The 18,201-nt window shown below is 38.0% G+C and overlaps 1 protein-coding gene across 3 annotated transcripts in view; it reads right to left on the reverse strand.

The window, feature by feature from the left end:
• The window catches only part of pak1 (p21 protein (Cdc42/Rac)-activated kinase 1), a 54,827-nt gene that overhangs the window by 14,160 nt on the left and 22,466 nt on the right, over positions 1-18,201 (reverse strand). For 2 of the 3 annotated variants that reach the window (XM_084409866.1, XM_084409865.1), the window contains exons 2-6: positions 5,760-5,976; positions 3,473-3,567; positions 2,350-2,497; positions 1,696-1,733; positions 909-1,022 (exon numbers count right to left, since the gene is read on the reverse strand). In XM_084409866.1, the coding sequence (XP_084265992.1) occupies positions 909-1,022; positions 1,696-1,733; positions 2,350-2,497; positions 3,473-3,567; positions 5,760-5,952 (588 nt within the window). In that variant the 5' untranslated portion in view covers positions 5,953-5,976. Of the gene's footprint in view, positions 1-908; positions 1,023-1,695; positions 1,734-2,349; positions 2,498-3,472; positions 3,568-5,759; positions 5,977-7,524; positions 7,608-18,201 lie in introns of those variants that run through there. The other variant, XM_084409867.1, reaches the window with a different exon arrangement.

The following is an 18,201-nucleotide window of genomic DNA, read 5'->3' on the forward strand; positions in this document are numbered from 1 at the left end:
GATGTCTGTCTATCTATCTGTCTATCTATCTATCTGGATATCTATCCACGTGCCTTTTCTGTGTCTGTCTGTCTGTCTGTCTGTCTGTCTGTCTGTCTGTCTATCTATCTATCTATCTATCTGTCTGTCTGTCTGTCTGTCTGTCTGGATGTCTGTCTAGCAACCAACCACAACAATCTACTAGCCAAGCCACCTTGCAACTACTCAGAACACCTTAGAAAACACCCTTAGCAACCATCCTATCCATCTATCTAGCAACCACAAAACCTACTAACCTACTCAAAATTAAACTAACAATGACAATATTTACTTTGCACAGTATTTATTAATCTTTGTTAATTTAAGGTAATACAAATATAGTTGTTCATTGTTTGTTCATGTTAGTTCACATTTGTTGTTTTGTTAGTTGCATTAACTAATGTTAACAAATACAACTTTTATGAATAATTAATTAGTAAATGCTGAAATTAACATTAACTAAGATTAATGCTGTAGAAGTATTGTTCATTCTTAGTTCATGTTAACTAATGTAGTTATTGTAAAGCGTTTCCTGTTTTACTTTAACATTGTTATTTTACTTTAACTTTTTTGTCTTTTTTGGACAAAACACATGCACTTAAAAAAATGGTATATGATTTACTTAGAATTTTCGATTGCTAGTAAATTTCACAAATTACCAAGAAAAGGCTAGTAACACACCGAATGAAATGTGAAATTTTTAAGAACAAACACTAAAATTGTATTTTCTTGTAAAAAGTACATTGATAATCTACATTGACAACTTTGGCATGATAAACACTGCATTTTCAGTCAAGCACATTCAATGAAATGATACAGACAGTGAAAGAGAGACTAAATCAAATCAAGCAAAAAGCACTTTTTCCCATATCCCGTAAGCAAATACTCACAGATTTGGTGTGCTCGGGACGGGGTGCGATCGTGGGTGGGGGCGTGGCTTCATCCTCATCATCATCCTCGGAGACGGTGGCCACGGCAGGGGGCTCGGAAACGGTCTTGGAGTTCTGAAACAAGCCAAGCAGGAAGTGAGGCTGACCGACTGACATCACAACATGGCTGCAAAACAAACCCAACGCCAACATGCCAACCACGAGAGCGGTGCTGCGTTATTCACCGCTGAGCTCCACAGGCCTCATCATTCCACCAGATTACACCATAACCAGTGCATCCTCTAAAAGTTTACTCTCCATCTTGCTCTGCAGCAAACCTGTTTCAGTCGCAGCACTACTCAGTACTCACTACAGCACTACTCAGCAGGAGAACTGCACAAAAAACATGCTGATTCACAGTGCAGAGAGAGAGAGAGAGAGAGAGAGAGAGAGAGAGAGAGAGAGAGAGAGAGAGAGAGAGAGAGAGAGAGAGAGAGAGAGAGAGAGATGAACCCGCTGGCATCGCCTGGAGTGGCTGGCATCAATTCTGTCCTTCTGTTGAGTGGGCAGCCCTTACGGGACTCTGTCACCTTGTTGTTCACTGCACCTCTCCTGTTTTAAACCCCCCATATCAGCTCTCAGTTCCCTCCTCTCTTTCGCGCTTTCCCATAGCAAACTTCCTTCTGTCCGGTCTTTTGTCAATCTGTCGTGTGAGTGGAGAGGACATTTGTCCACATTCCCCTCCTGACCTCAAACTTCTCTCAGCATGTCATAAATAAAGCTGGAAAACACAGTCACAATGACTCACCACTGCGTTGGAAGAGCTGTAGTTATCCACACCTTTATCTGAAATTAAAAAGAGATGAATGAGCAATGGGAAAGAGTCATAGAAGTAATCTTTAAACAACATCACACTGATACTGTTTTTTTCAACTGCTGTTGCTGATTTATAAAGGATTCGGTGGCTGATGGCTGATTTAAAGTCATTTTATTACATCATAAAATGATAATATTTATTTGACACAGCAAAACACATTATGGAAATTGTGACACTGAATTGAATTAAGAATGGTTTTATGAAAGATTTACAAATCAATTCATTCTTCGGTCTGCTCATCTGTCATGAATGAAGCCCAGTATTACAAACAAAAAAAATCTACCAAACAGACTAAAAAGATCAAATGTGATTATCCATTGACAAGATATTTGATAAATAAATAAATAAATATGAAATTGCATTCTTTTTATATACAAAGTACACATATTTATATTAAAACTACACATAGGAATACATATAGGATATATTCATTGTATTTATTTACTATGAACATATACACACATATATACATATATATATGCACATACTATATTCATTCATACTCTATTCATATATGTATATATACTCTATTATATATGTTCATACATCTACACTGCTATAGCTGTAATATATGAAGTGTCACACCTGTAAAGCTCATGTATTTCTGGCTGTTGTTTGTTTCTTTAGAGTCGTAGAATTTAAGCACATCTAGAACCGCCTGAGGATTCTTCTTCTGCTCCAGTTTGGTGATGTTGGACGTCTGGAGTAACCGTGCCCACTGCTCAGGCATGCCCTACATAGAGAGCCACAAAAAACAGTACCGAAAACTGTCTAAACCCTGTTAATCAATCATTATTAGAGTGACAATGAGGCTTTCAGAAGCACACTTGAGGCAAAAGCAAAGGTAAATTAGACAGACAGATAAATATAGTCACAGTACAGCTGTGTTCTGATCAGAATGAGTGTTAGTGGTGAAGGCACGCTGCGTGTCATCTGACCACCGGTGTCAGTTTAAGGTCTAATGGACTGAAGTCATTTAAACGTCTCTGTTGGCGAGGCAACGTGGTTCTGACCCACCGGCTCTCATTAACACTCATTAGCCACACTGAACTCCTCTCTGTTGTACAAAGGGGAAACGTACAGCTGATTTATGTTTCAGACAAAGAGCACAGCTCATTTAATATCTTATCAAACACAATAAACCAATTGTAACGAGGAAGATAGACCTGGACCCAGAGGTTAATGCTGTGAGTTTATTCTCACTATTTGAGAACTCCAGTGTCAAATCGGTGGAATCTATCTTTAGCGATGTTTCTTTCCGTTGATCCTTTTTTGTTGCTTGTGTGGTAGATTTTTCCCCTACGCACCTGACTTAGGTTGAACCTGATGTCCTTGACACCTGAAAATATTTATACACTACCATCACACTTGCTTTGGCATTTTCTATTTATAATCAGGTGGAGTTTGTTAAAATGTTTGCCTCAATGTGCTATTTAAGAAGTTCTTATTGAATTTTACTTTTATATTTAGCTAGAATTTGTCTTAATTTACCAGTGACACATGGATTATTAAACATTTTGTTCAAAGTGTTTGGATGAAAACTATTTCATCTCAAACTATCCAGATATGCAATTAAATGTGGAGTCACAAACAGATTGTGTAATTATACAGAAATATATGCATGTGTAAAAATGGCATGTATAGAATTTTTTTTCTACATAGACCGTGTGAGCATTGTGCTGAAAAAGATTTTTTTGCTCACACTTACAGTGAACTCTCCAGTGACTGCGTCAAAGCCAACATGGATGGTGTGCTCAAAGTCCGACGGTAGAGAGATCTCTGGACGCTCCTTCTTCTTGTTGGCTGAGGGACGAAGATAAGGGTGGAGACACAGTTGAGTGGGAGAAGAGAAAAAAGGTTAATGGATATTTGAATGTAGATGATTCCAATTATTAACTCTAAAATTACAACCCATCTTTATTAGACTTTGTACACATAATTTAAATAACTTACTTTAATTATATACTCAGCAAGGATACTATATTTAAAAGTTAAAAACCAGGAAGTGCCACAGCCCTGCAGAGTTTATTTCCAACCCCGCTCCTGTGGTTTTCAAATAAGCCTAAAGAACTTGACTAGCTGGATCAGGTGCGGTTAGGGGTTGAAGCTAAACTGCAGGAACCCTTGGTTTAAACAATGTTTTTCATGCTTGCTCATAAACAATTTTTGCACACGAACCTGTTTACAAGTGTTAGACAGTTCAAATAACTTAGGACACTCTGAAAAACACCAGGAGAAAGATGCTCAGGGTCCCTGCTCTCCTGCGTGAGCCTGCCATAGTCCCGCTGCAGGAGGCATGAGGGACACAGATGTGCCCAGAGCAATAAAATGCAATATCCAAAACGTAAGACGCCTAAGACAGTGCCGCAGGGAGACAGGAAGAACGGCTCATCGTCCTTGCAGTGCCAAACCACGTGTAACCATATGTCCCCTCAGATATGTTCGGGAAATTGTAGGTGTTATTGTGGAAGAGTGAAGTAACATCTCACACCAATAACTGACAGATCTGTCTCAGTCCGTATATATATATATATATGCCATGGACTGAATCTGAATAATTAGGGCATTATTCGATGGGACATCCATTTGTAGTGGTGTCCGAAACCGTAATGGACTTTAATGAGTGCACTCATTCAATCCCACATTGCACCGCAATAACGAGTGTACAGCCAATGTACACTCAAACGAATTTGCTCCCTCGTTTTCATTCACTCCTTCAAGTGAACTGTATTAGTGGACTAATGTAGGAAATAGGGATTGAGGGTTTAGGGGGCAATTTCAGCCATTACAGCCATGGTCTGTCTGAATACTCGATTCTGATTGGCTGGCTGGAAGGTGTGCAATAAAACCATTTAATGAAAAAGTAGTTCCAGGTCACTTTAATCACTGTACTATATTAAAGGGATAGTTCACTAAAAAATGAAAATTAGCCCATGATTTACTAAATCAAGTCATGTATATGACATTCTTCTTTCAGACGAAGTGAATGACTGTTTGACTTTGGAAGTCCATTAAAGCGCATCTATTCATGATTAAAGTGCTCGACACAGATCTGCGAGGGTTAATAAAGGCCTTCTGAAGTGAAGCGATGCGTTCGTGTAAGAAAAATATCCATATTTAAAACTTTATCGACTAAAATAACTAGCTTCCAGCAGACGGCCGTACGCATCGATTTAACGCCAAAAGAGTAACCCTTGAACTTGACGCACATTTCGAGTGTTCTTATTGTACATTTATTTATTTATTTATTGATACTTCTGGAATATTCTCTAAAGGATCACATCAACCCCTAGTTTTTGAGAAATCTCCTTTTAGTAAATATTTAACACTAGTCCGCCATTTTAGGCTCATTCGTTTTTTGGATCAGTGCTGATTTTCATAAAGACAATATTACAACATAAACACGGTCTGGCACAGTCTCAACGTAGCTATTGCGTTCTGCTCCAGTTCCTGTGTGTGTCGGATCTGAGCGGATGCTGCTAATGCCTATTAAACAACGGCTGGATCTCATCCTCATCTGCTCGACGCTGAAGCCAGGCAGGGTCTTTAATATTAATGATGTGTTAACGGGCTGGTAATTAACACAAAACAGGCTTCCTGAAACACAAGCCGCTCAGGACGCAGGAGTGCAAGAGCGAGACGAACGATTGACACGGAGACATGAGTGGACGCATGTTATCAATTGAGAAAGTGTGAAAATCTGATGTCCCAAATTAGGAGAAATGACCCAGCAGAACTGTGTTCATTATTCTGAATAAATTAAACATCAAAGGTCAAAGGTTTATGGCCATAAAGCTGCTGTTTGCTAAACAGATGTCTAATAAACTGCTTGTGCTCATCGTGACCTTTGACCCTGAAGCCAACCCTGAATGATTGCCAATAGAAATTCCTCATTTAAATAATTATTTTTCTGAGCTGCCAAAAGGCCTGTTGAGGAAGATGATTTGTTTCCTTGTAGAAAACAATACTAGCTAGTGGAAATAATGGTCACTCACTCTTGTCTCCTCCTCCGGTGAGTATGGATCGGATGAAGCCTTCTTTTCTCCTCTTGTCCTCTGGGTTGGGCGGCAGAGGTTTGGAGCCGTGATTCAGAGGGCCTGAGTCTTTACTGGACGAACCAATCATTGTGCTGGTGTTTCTCATGGGCGGAGCTGGCGGCTTGTCTTCTACTTCCCCATTGTCTGACATCTTCAGCTGTGGGCGTGGCAAAATCTGAAACAACCATTTAGAGCTAGAGTTAGTGAAAAGGGGAGGGGCTTAAGTAAATCAACAACATGGGTTGCTGGAATGAAACTGAAGACATAATTAGATTGACCAAATTACCACCAATCTTCTTTTAATAGTATTTAGAATTTAGATTAAACTAGGACACAGCAGGGGGAAAAAACAAGCTAAGAGAGGAGGGGCCACTGAAGCATCACGGTTTCCACAAAAGTATTAAGCAGGTCAAATGCTTTCAACATTTATAATAATATGAAATATTTCTTGAGCAGCAAATCAGCATATTAGAAGGATTTCTGAAGGATCATGTGACACTGAAGACTAGAGTAATTATGCTGAAAATCCCAGGAATAAATGATATGTTCAAATGTATTCGAATAGAAATTTTAAATTGTAATATATTTCACAATATTACTGTTTTACTGTATTTTAATCAAATAAATGCAGCCTTGGTTAGCCTAAGATACTTGTTTCAAAAATGTGTGTGTGTATGCATGTATGTATGTGTGTGTGTGTGTGTGTGTGTGTGTTTATTCAAATCACTAACCCTAATATGAGTAATATTAATAGTAATTTGTCCCTTATAAACCACAACAAACTAAAGCATAAATGAATGTAATTGAGTTTTCGGTAACACTTTAGATTAGGGAACACTATTCAATATTAACTAGGCTGGTTGCTTATTAGCTTGCATATTACTAGCATATTGGTTGTTTATTAGTACTTATAAAGCACATATTAATGCCTTATTCTACATGACCATTTCCTTGATCCCTTAATCTTACCCTACACCTAAATGTATCCACAACTACCATCTTACTAACTATCAATAAGCAGTAATTAGGAGTTTATTGAGGGAAAACTCCTAGTTAATAGTGAATATTTATTCCCCAAACTAAAGTGTTACAGATTTTTCATTTATGAATCTTTTCTGAAAGGAGCAAACAGTCCAAAAGCAGCCCCATCTTTGCTATAAACCCCCACCCCACATAACTCATTGCAGTGAATCTGACATCAGTCCTGACACCTCGACTCAAACCAGGGTTATGTAATATTGGACAGATAGCATTATTTTTTGGTTTGTGGCTGGTTAACATGAAATGCTTTTGGGAAGCTGACATGTCCTGTAGCTTGACATGTTATTCTCCATTTAAAACTATTATTATCATGTATAGGTTTTACTTTTACGTGCTCATACTAATGCTTATACAGAGACTACGTGGAATATTTGTGCTTTAAAAAAAAAATGCACAAACCAAGCTGGACATTGACAAAACAAACAATATTTATCTAAAACACATACACACTGCCAGCAATAGTAGTAATATGATATGTGTTAATCAATGCCAACAGAGATACCTAGAGAGCACAATGCTAATATACACACACAATACAATTTTACGACATCTTTTTAGGATTTTGAGAAAATTGCTTTTACACAACATTTACTCAAAATGACCAAATATAAGTCTATCACTAACGACTAGTTGACAACAATAAAAAAGCTGAATCTGAATAGTCTGTAAAACTTCACCTTACCAAAAACCTCTCGGCATACCGACAAGGAATCCCACCAGTATTCCCGTAAAAAAAAGCACCTCCAGATCCCGCTGGACGCTGAGAGAGTGTGTGAGAGAGACTGTGTGTGTGTGTGTGTGTCGGCTTTAAGAGGCTGTGCCTTCCCTGATGTGATGTCACAGGTGAACAAAAAAAACTATGAGTTTGATCTGTGACTGACTCGCCATGAATGGTGTAACATGATAGCAGAGATTGAGAAAAACACACAGACAATACAAATAGGAAACTGTATTAGCTGTAAACATACTTTAGCCACAAGCAAACAGACATCGAAAAGGCAGCAGGGCAAAAAAAACACACAATCAAAAACAACACGGGTGTGTTAAAGTCACAGAAACACTACACGCGTGCACACACAGCTGGTGAATGACTGTTTGAGACAGACAGGGTCCATGTGGACGTGTGAAACCCTTTACACTTTCATGTTTGCTTTTCTATCATGGTGGGGGACTTTCAACTGACCTCTATTGTTTATAGCTGAGCTAATGATATTTTATATAGCCTAACCCTAAATCTAACCCTCACACAAATGTTTTTGCATTTTTATATTTTTGTGAAAATGTTTATTTATGCGTTTATTCAGCCATTTTCCACTTGGAGATTGTTGACTGGCCTATAGCTGATTCCAGGTTGAACTATCCTTGTGGAGACATTTAGTCCTCACAATAGACACAATAGACCTGACCCACAAAACACACACACACATACAGGCAGACTAACAACACCCATGTGGACTCAGATTTCAGACAGCACTGTCACATTTAGCAGAGGCCTGTCATCACTGTGGTCTCTTTTATCTCTCTCACACAGACTCACAGACACACACACACACACACACACACACACACACACACACACCTTAGTTAAACTAAACACAGATCGGAGGTCTTAAAGTCTTTAAGATGAAGTCAAATGTCTCAAAAACACTTGCACACATCCATTTAAAAATGTAAATGATTTAAAAATAAATAAATAAATAAAAATAAATAAATAAACTGGAGAGACCGAGCAATAGCATGATGAAATTAATAATAAAATAATTTGATAACTAAATACATAAATAAATAAAAAATACATAGATAAATTGGTAAATAAATAGTTCAATACAAACAAATCTGAGAGAAAGAGTGATTGGATAATGAAATAAATAAAAAATTAGATAACTAAATACATGTTGGAGCTTGAAGCCTCGTGGGCAGCATGCCGACAAATAGCACGAATGCGTTTCGGGTGACCCGAGTTCGAGTCCCGCCTCATGGACCCTTCCCGATCCTGTCCCCCTCTCGCTCCCATTTAGCTTCCTGTCTATTCTATACTGTCCTATCGAATACATATATACAAATTTAAAAAAAATTACAAAAACATAAAAAAGTTACATAGATAAATAGGTAAATAAATAGTGATACAAATAATAATAATAATAATAATAATAATAATAATAACAACAACAACAATAATAATAATAAATGAATACAGAAAAAAAAAACGTTTGTTGTTTGATCTGAACAAACGTTGAAAATTCCAAATAAAAGTCACTGATATAAAGTTGCAATTATGAGAAACAAAGTTGCCATTACGAGATTTAGATCCACAAAGTCGCAATTTTAAACACAAGTGCACTAGTTTTAAAGACAAAGACCAGTGAAACAGCAGGAATGAGGAAGTGAGTAAGTCTCAGGGACTTTGGTCTGGTCTCTGGTAATTAAATTAACCTCAGTGCTGTTACACACACACACACACACACACACACACACACACACACACACACACACACACACACAAGCATCTAACAAACCTCAGGTGCATTTCATTCAAGTAAACAAAGGGCTTCATTCACAGTTGAACTTGAGTGTTCCCCTTCATCATTGTCTCAAAGAGAACATGCAAAAATAAGAACCAAGTTCTGAGGCATGAAAACCACCATAGGAAGATCCCAAACATATACCGTAAGAGGAAGATGTTCTAGTGCGTAACTGTGACTATTAGGTCAAGGTCGTCCACACTTAAATGACATGATAACACCAGATGATTTTTCCTGTGCTGCTTTACCGCGTGACGTACTGGCGAGACATCGAACATGTGGTTCGGCCTGTGCTTAGTCATGTGTTTGTCAGGTACCATTACTGATCGCTAACAGTATTTCACTTCTTCATCCTCACCTGCTGCATTCAGCTCCCCTGATTTTCCTTCAAACATCAGCGGAATTACTTCAATTTCCATGTCTTCAGCCACAATCAATGGGTTCTGATTCAAAAAACATTCACTCAAAATCCCATTGATTTCAATTGAAATACTGACTGGAAACAGGCTAAATGATGCTGATGCACAAATCCCACCTGCTTCAGCCTTAAAGCTGCAGTCCGTAAGTTTTGTGCTCAAAATGTACAAAAATTATAAAATGAGCGAGTACATCATGAATCCATCTTCCAAACCGTGTCTTATCCTCAATCAATACAGTACACCTATAATAAATGTTTATATTCTAACTATTTTAGACTGGTTCGGGTCATACCACTGCGGAGTAGCCCAGTCCCTGAGTGACTTCTCATAGACACAAACAGAGAGAAGAAGCTCCGGCTGCTATGTTCTTCCGCAAGTTCTGTTTATTCTGTTTATTAACTTCGAGCGTCAAAAGTTACGGAAAGATGAGGTGGAAAACCGTGGTACTTTACATATTCATGGTACTTCAAGGAACTTCTAAGACCAACATGGTGGTGTTAATATGGCTCAAACTATAGATCTGTGATTCTCTTCATTTAATAAAACACAACACCAGTTAAAATGAACAACTCAATTAGCAATGTGTCTCAACAAATAAACTGGAATGTTACCCAGCCAGAATACCGTGTGGAGTGTCGTTATTTTGAACTACAGCTAAAAATGAATTAAAATGTAATGGTTATGGTAAGGGGCGTGACATTTCCCAAACACGCTCGAAGCAAATCACAACACACTGGTCCAGCTGACCAATCAGAGCACATTGCATTTTTCGGAAGGAGGGGCTTCATAGAGACATGAACTAAACAGAGCATTACTGACAGACTGGAAAAAGAGGTGCTGCAACAATGTCAAATATGTGAAAAATAAGGTGTTAATGTATAGGTGTCTAGTAGACCCCAAAAACGAAATCAAGGCATATTAGGTTCTCTTTAATAATAATAATAAAACTATATAACTAATACTAAAATGACAATGCATGCGGAGGTCCTGACTCCTGACAGAGATCAGATGGGGTTTTCTTAGCCCATGTGAGATGAACAAAGACACATCATTCATCAGGATAAGAATAGCTCTGATCTCTCTAGAGGTGTAACAGAGCGAGGTGTGACGGAAGCACAGAGGCTCCTTCAGCTATTTAAATAGCCATTGCTATAGATGTAGGAATTCTGTGAATTTATGGATTGCCTTGTTAAGCAGGCCAGTTTCTACGTGTAAGAAAAATTGAATTCTGGACAGGATATAAGCGGGGTTTCTGATTACTCCTCGCACATGCTAATCACTGTTGTGGCATTCTTTCAAGTCACCGGACAGGTTTTAGTAAATGTTTCCTGAAGTCATTTCTCTGACATGTGGTTAATTTGCCTCGGGTTGCGAGAAACAGCCTTTATGAGACCTGCAATGCAAGGCCAGAAACAGATTTTCATTACCTTTGTGAAGCCATGCAGAGACAGAACTGGCACGCATGCGGTTTAATCTCGTGTTCAAGCTGGCGTTAAGAAAATTATACTAAACAGAGACACGTGAGAGAATGTGTATATACACACGATGTCTCTTCCTTAGAGTAAAATTGCATTGAAAGCATCTTAAAATATTCATTCCAATAGTCAGAAATACATCACAAAATCATATTTTGAATTAGCTTTTATTTTTATATTTTCAGTTTTCACTTTAATTTTAGTTTAAGTTTTAGTCATTTCAATGTGCTTTTGTCCAAAAAAATAATTGTGTGTGTGTGTGTGTGGGGGGGGTAATATTTCTATTTCTATTTTATTTCCTTTTTATTGTAATTTTAGTGTTTCAAGTTTAGGTTTTCATCTAATGTTTAAATTTTGTTTCAAAATTGTTTTTTTTTTTCAATGACTGAAAAAAAATGAAGAAAATTACAGAATGTGTGTAGAGTTTGTAACCATAATTTCTGTCTGTACACACGTTAAAGAAAATTTCATAGACATATTTCAGAAAACAAAGCCTCATAAAAAAATCATGGAACTAATCTTGCAAAATTGCTGTAGTTAGTTCTCAAAAAACTAAATGCATCAACCATATCTGTATCTTGTGCATGACAATGTGATATCTGTGACCAATATGCACTTATAATTTTAATGAATATACAAGGTGTATAGGCGTTCAGTCCCGAGGCTGACTGCTTTTTTTGCAGCTCTCTTCCAGTGAAGACATTGCATATAAATGAAATGAACCTGTCTCTCTCCTCCAGAGGATAAATTTACACTCGTCTTTCTGTTAGACCTCGTTTGAACTTCTGTGTGATGTCCAAACACTTTATGACACAGTGATGGGTTCACAGACATGACGGATCCATTTCATAACAAGACCACTGAGTCTCTCGACGATCCATTCGACTCTGGACAGGGGAGAGACATTCACAGTGGCCTTTTAAGTCAACATTAAATCATTTTTTGCTTTCCTAATAAATGTTCCTGGTCATAATGATTCATCACTAAACATTATTGTAAAAGGAAATAAAATAATTGAATAAGTTTGTTTTCACAGTCTTTTATCAAAATGTGAAAATATCTAAAATGACTTTTATGCTGATGTATTAGAATGTGTTAAAAGTATTCAAATCCTCTTGGAAAGAGCAAGTTATACAATATTTCCTGATAAATATTAATTTTCAATGTGCGCAAATGCATTGAAAATGATAGTTGATGATGCCTGTTAAGACAGTGGTACTAATCAATGCATTTACCATTCCAACTCAAAACTTAAACTATGTGATATTGGAACAGTTGAATATTCATAACTTTCTGAAAACTGTATGACAGCGCCATCATGCACAGAATATATCACATGATGGGCAATCAAACTCTACGTTCAGTGGCGTCAAACCTCTGTCATTCCCTGGAGATCCAGCTTTTAAAAAAAACACGCTCACATCTCCCCAAGAGGACGCGCTCTTCCTGGGTTAAACTGGGTAGCAGGCGGTAAAACACGCACACACACAAACACACACCCACACACACACCCTCCAGACAAAATACTTACATATTCTGATGTTCAAAGATGGATGATGTGAGAATGAGCAATGCGTGTGTGTGTGTGTGTGTGTGTGTGTGTGTGTGTGTGTGTGTGTGTGTGCATGTGCATAGCCTGGCATCTGTTCAAACCAAGAGAGATGATCACAACAGCGCCAGCGGTCGGTGTTACAGACGGAAAAACAGTGTTGCAGCTTTATGTACATGCTAATGATCTACACAGGGTGGGGTGCAGGCAGACACTTTTAGTGTATATTTTATCATATATTAAAAAAAGCACAGCTCCTCAATTTTCCCAAGACACGAAGGAATATTGAACTCACAGATTTGAAGTTGAATTTGCTGGTAATTCTTATGAACGTTCTGAAAACAATTATTATTATTATTATTATTATTATTATTATTAACTCCTGCCCTGAAGAATCCGCACAACAAATATTCACATTTAATCCACAAAACAAATGATAACTGGATTCACACACACACATTATCTGGTTCATTAGTTTACATCCTGGTTCTTAAAATCATGTGTTGTTCCTCTGAGCATCAAAATATTTGTGATAATGTTTAAGCCCTTCCTGAGAAGTCAAGCTGGATCTTAACACAAAGACACAAAATTTAAAAGAGTTGGTTAAAGTTTTAAATAGGATGACTTGTGTAAATATATTCCAACATATATGACATGAAAATATTTGTTATGTCAAATAAATAAAAATAAAAACAAAAGGCATTTTCTTTAAAAAAAGATAACATCTAGATTGTGCAAATGGTATACAAACCTGGGAGAGAAAAAAAGCACCACATTATAATGCCTGCAATTAGTATAATGTAACTTACAGTATAGTGTAAAGTAAATATATACTATTATATTGGAATCAGATGTTAATACTGAAAGATAACCATATTTAATGATCCACTATATTTACATCATACCTCAGGGTACTTCAATGATTACCATGGTACAACAACTAGATACAGTATGTGTGTGTGGTTTGATTTGTTATTGGAACAAAATACAATTTTGGGGTTTAGGTTAATGTTAATAGAACAAAGCTAGTTTTGTGTGTGTGTGTGTGTGTGTGTGTGTGTGTGTGTGTGTGTGTGTGTGTGTGTGTGTGTGTGTGTGTGTGTGTGTGTGTGTGTGTGTGTGTGTGTGTGTGTGTGTGTGTGTGCGTGTAGCGGAACTACAGAGATCATCAAATATCTGGAGTCGTGATGCTGCCACGGCCAGAGCCCAACTAGAGCAGATGGTACTGAAGAAACATGGCCAATTTACATAGAAATCAACAGACAGAGAATGAAATGACGACCTACAACACAAGATTTCATCAGTGACCATAACAATACTCAAACTCAACATTTGTCAGACTGGTTCAAATTGGCTTAGCTCTTGGATTAGTCTTGGATACTTGGATTAGTGTTGGATAAACTTGAGCATAACATGCAAACACACAAATTAACACAAGTGAACTGTCCAGACCATCATTTTGTACTGATAGCAAGGCAAAACCTCATGGAGGATGAAGGGAGACTTCATCACGTCTGTCTGTCTCAAACACAAACACGTTTACTTTCCTTAAACGTCTACTGTTTCGAAATAAAGCTAATAATAAATACCAAAGCCACTTGAAGGCAAGCCTGCAACCTTAGCCCAAAAAAGTGTAATACCTGCTTATGCTGCGGTACGCAGGGAAGGAGACGAGGCAATTTTTTTTAATGGATGTCAATGGAGGAGAGGCTTCACTACGCTTTTGTGAGGAAAAAACTTATAATTGAATGAATCAAGAGCCCATAGGCTTATCTTCAACATGTTTGCACTTAAACATTAGTTCTGGATTTATCTATTTTTAGAGTTTACACTGAAGAAAATGCTGTTTTATAAGAAAAGTCACAGACAATTGCGTGTCGCGACAGGTATGATTCAGTTTACGTCACTTCTCATTCATTTCTATAGTATCCACAAACAGTTTTTGACTGTCGCACAACTCTGAATGAAATTCAGTGATGTCAAGGCTGTAGTGTGATTGGTTATCAAGGCACACGTGATCCAAGTTAGCCATTACGCTTTCTCCAATGGTAGAGCCACGGACCCTTGTATCTCCCAAAAATAACGTCTCTGTAAATACTACAACCTAACCGTAACGCAAAACTTTCTGCATTTAAAAATAGTTTAAAAGAAAAAAAAAATAACTACTTATATATATTTTTTTCAAATGAGGACATTCCCAGATATCCCCCAAAAGGATTTTTTCTGTTGTCAAATTTAGCTGACTTTGGGCGATATATTTGTACTAAGTAGTTACAGACAAATACAAATACAAGAAATTCTTGCTCTTAGCTGGCTTTGGGCTTTAGGCACAGATTGTACATCAAGTGGAGACTGAACACAGTACCAAAATTGTTTATTGTATAAAAATATTGTAAAATCAATACTTAAATGTAGGGATAGATTGAACATGGCAAAAACTCAAGTTTATTTTTAGGGATGCACAATTTGGTCGACGATTTTGTGATAACTCTCACAGTCTTAAATTTAAACACTTTGTATAAACGTTCCATCAGATGCTTTTAAAATAAATCTCACATTTCAATTCATGCATTTGAATAAAACTAAGCTGACTCCGTTTTTATGTGCTTTAGTCATAAAGAGAGATCGTACGGTTAAACATAGACATGCTATGTTTGGATTCCTCTATCCTGAGTCTCGCTGTAGTCTGACAAGGAAGAATTACCCATGAGTCACAGTATTGATCCGAGATCCAGAGCCCATCTTACAGCACTCAGCAGTACCGAGCTAAGGAAAAACCTTGAGCCAGAAGCAGATCAATGAAATCGACCTCACAGACACTGTCTTTAGAGTTTCTTACAGGCCATTCTGTTAGTCAAACTCCTAAATGTGCCATCACAGATCCGCTCTCTTGTCCTGTGCAGCGAACCTGGAGATAACCCCTTCCCCCTTGAGTTTAGAGTCCCGTAGAGACCCTCCCTTCCACCCCCAAAAAATAGATGCTATTGTCTCTCTTTCTCGACTCCCAAAGGACTCTGCAAGCAAGATGGCCGTATGTTCCTTAAACTAACATTTCACGGGGGGTCTCATTAATAATGCCCCTCTGAGTGAGCGACACACATAGATCTAGACTGGAGCTTCACGCTGGGATGTGTCTCATAGATTATGCCGGTGCATTTGAGGTCTGCCGTCCCTCCAAGCATCAGGGATGAGCCCCGTCTGTTGCTGGACAAATGATGGGACATAAATTGAAGTTTTATGGCTCCCCTGAAAGTGTGTACTTCCTGTTTCCCATGTTATTTTTGGCAATGATGTGTTTATCTGGTTAAAATGCAGCCGTCGGGGACGGATTGGAGCCGCGTGGTTGTCACATGGTGGATTGTGATCTAAAATTCTTAGTTTAGTAAGTTTTGCATATTGTTTGGTTTATGCAGTTCACGACAATATTAATACACTTAAAGGAAGGGTAGGCAATTTCAGAGAGGCTAGCAATAGCAAGCTAGCTTTGAAAGCATAAGATCCCACCCTCCCTTCGAAGCATCTCCAAAGCCACGCCTCCTTCAAAACACATGAACGAACGGCTAGAGCAGAGTCTGCAAAGTGTCACGTGAGACGGCGTAATTACCTCATGACTCAAAGCACATAAAATTACAATAATAATGAACGTAAACAACTTACAGAGCTCTTGTACAACCTGATTAGGCATGAGGACGTGAACAACTCCGAGTAGAACTTCACGGGTTGCCGTCTTGTAATTACGGTTATGTAATGATGTGAACGCAGCATAAGCTTGTTGTTTTGGTTCAGGAGGAACTGTAAAAGGTGGCTGGTGTTTGTTGACAACTCTTCATAGCATGAAAAGTGCTGATGACGGGTGATGTCTGCGCGAGCATTTTCTATCCAATGATTGGATGAACATTTCTTTATTTTTTTGTATAATATTTAGACCACTTCCATTATTGCTTGCTATCAGAATTTGAAAACAGAGTTTCATCCAGTATAACAAAAAAGTGTTTATTAAAAAAAATGTCTAACCTACCTTTAAAGGTGCTCTAAGCGATGTTGGGTGACGTCACTTCTTGTTGACATTCGAAGTATTGTCAAACAAAACGGAGGCTAGCTCAACCCTCCCTCCTCCTCATCCCGTCCTCTCCCCCTCCTTTCCGTTCTTCCTTTTTCCTCTTCTTTGTTATTTGTCCATCGGAACGTCGTCTCTTTGGTCGTGTGTCGGCCACATCAAAATTCAAGATAATATAATTCTAAAGTTAGTCGTTGTCTAGGACATCTCTCCTCTAGCTAACTTCCCTCTTCATGCTTCTCTCTCCTCCACTCCCCACACCCCCCTTCATGTGCACGCGCACTAACCCCCCCATAATGATATTTTTTTATATCATATTGAATAATTATTTATTTATTTAGTCATGTACACTTATATCATGTCCAAAACTATTTCAACCCTTTACTCAACACAATTTTATATATATTTATATAGCATCACTGACAAATAAAAATATCTTATCTTGTAAAATGTGTGGTCAGTAACGCCGCTCCCTATAAACAGAGTACATGAGATTGTGAATTCTAAAGCCAAAGTGAAAAGCAAGCAAACATTCAAAAGCGATTTCAACAATATTCCGCATATATAGATAGCGGCACCCTGATGCCTACGAATTATACTCTCTCTCTCTCTCTCTCTCTCATTATTCATAATATTGATGAGCAATAACGTTAATAAACACAAAGCCAGAAAGGACTCGGTCACGTGCAGTACAGGCATTTGATTTTCCTGCCATTCCTCCTCTTAAATAAATCTCTCTCAGTCTCTCAGACAGTAATGTCAGCAGAGCAGGAGGCTTGGCTCCAGTGCCGATGGAGCAGATTGGGTGTAATATCGCTTAATGTTCGTACCCAACATAAAGTGAGCAGCACAGTGGTAAGATAAATCACAACTACTGCTGATGTCAGGAAATCTCTATAATGCAGAGATACACATACACATGTTGGTGTGGACTTTCCCATTGACTTCCATTGTTTTATACTGGGCTAATGGTATTTTTTATACCTTAACCCTACCTGTACACAAACCTTTTAGCATTTTCTATTATAAGTAAGACATTATATCTTATGTTTATTAAGACATTATCTCATAGGAACTGTTAAGTGCCCACTACTATGCAGGTGATTTCAGGTTTTACTATTCTTGTGGGAACATTTAGTCCTCTCAACGTAGGCAATACCGGATCACAAAAACGAAAATTACTGCGGCTCATGCACACATACAAAACACACAATGGCTTTTACGGCTTCTTATTCCAAAGACAGCAAAAAGATGATCATGTTACTAGTGCTTAAGGGAGACACATCAGCTCAATTTAAGTCCCGTTGCTGTAGTTACGCTGCATGTATCCCAGACTG

Source organism: Rutilus rutilus (genome assembly GCF_951802725.1).
Source record: "Rutilus rutilus genome assembly, chromosome: 5".
Taxonomy (NCBI): Eukaryota; Metazoa; Chordata; class Actinopteri; order Cypriniformes; family Leuciscidae; genus Rutilus; species Rutilus rutilus.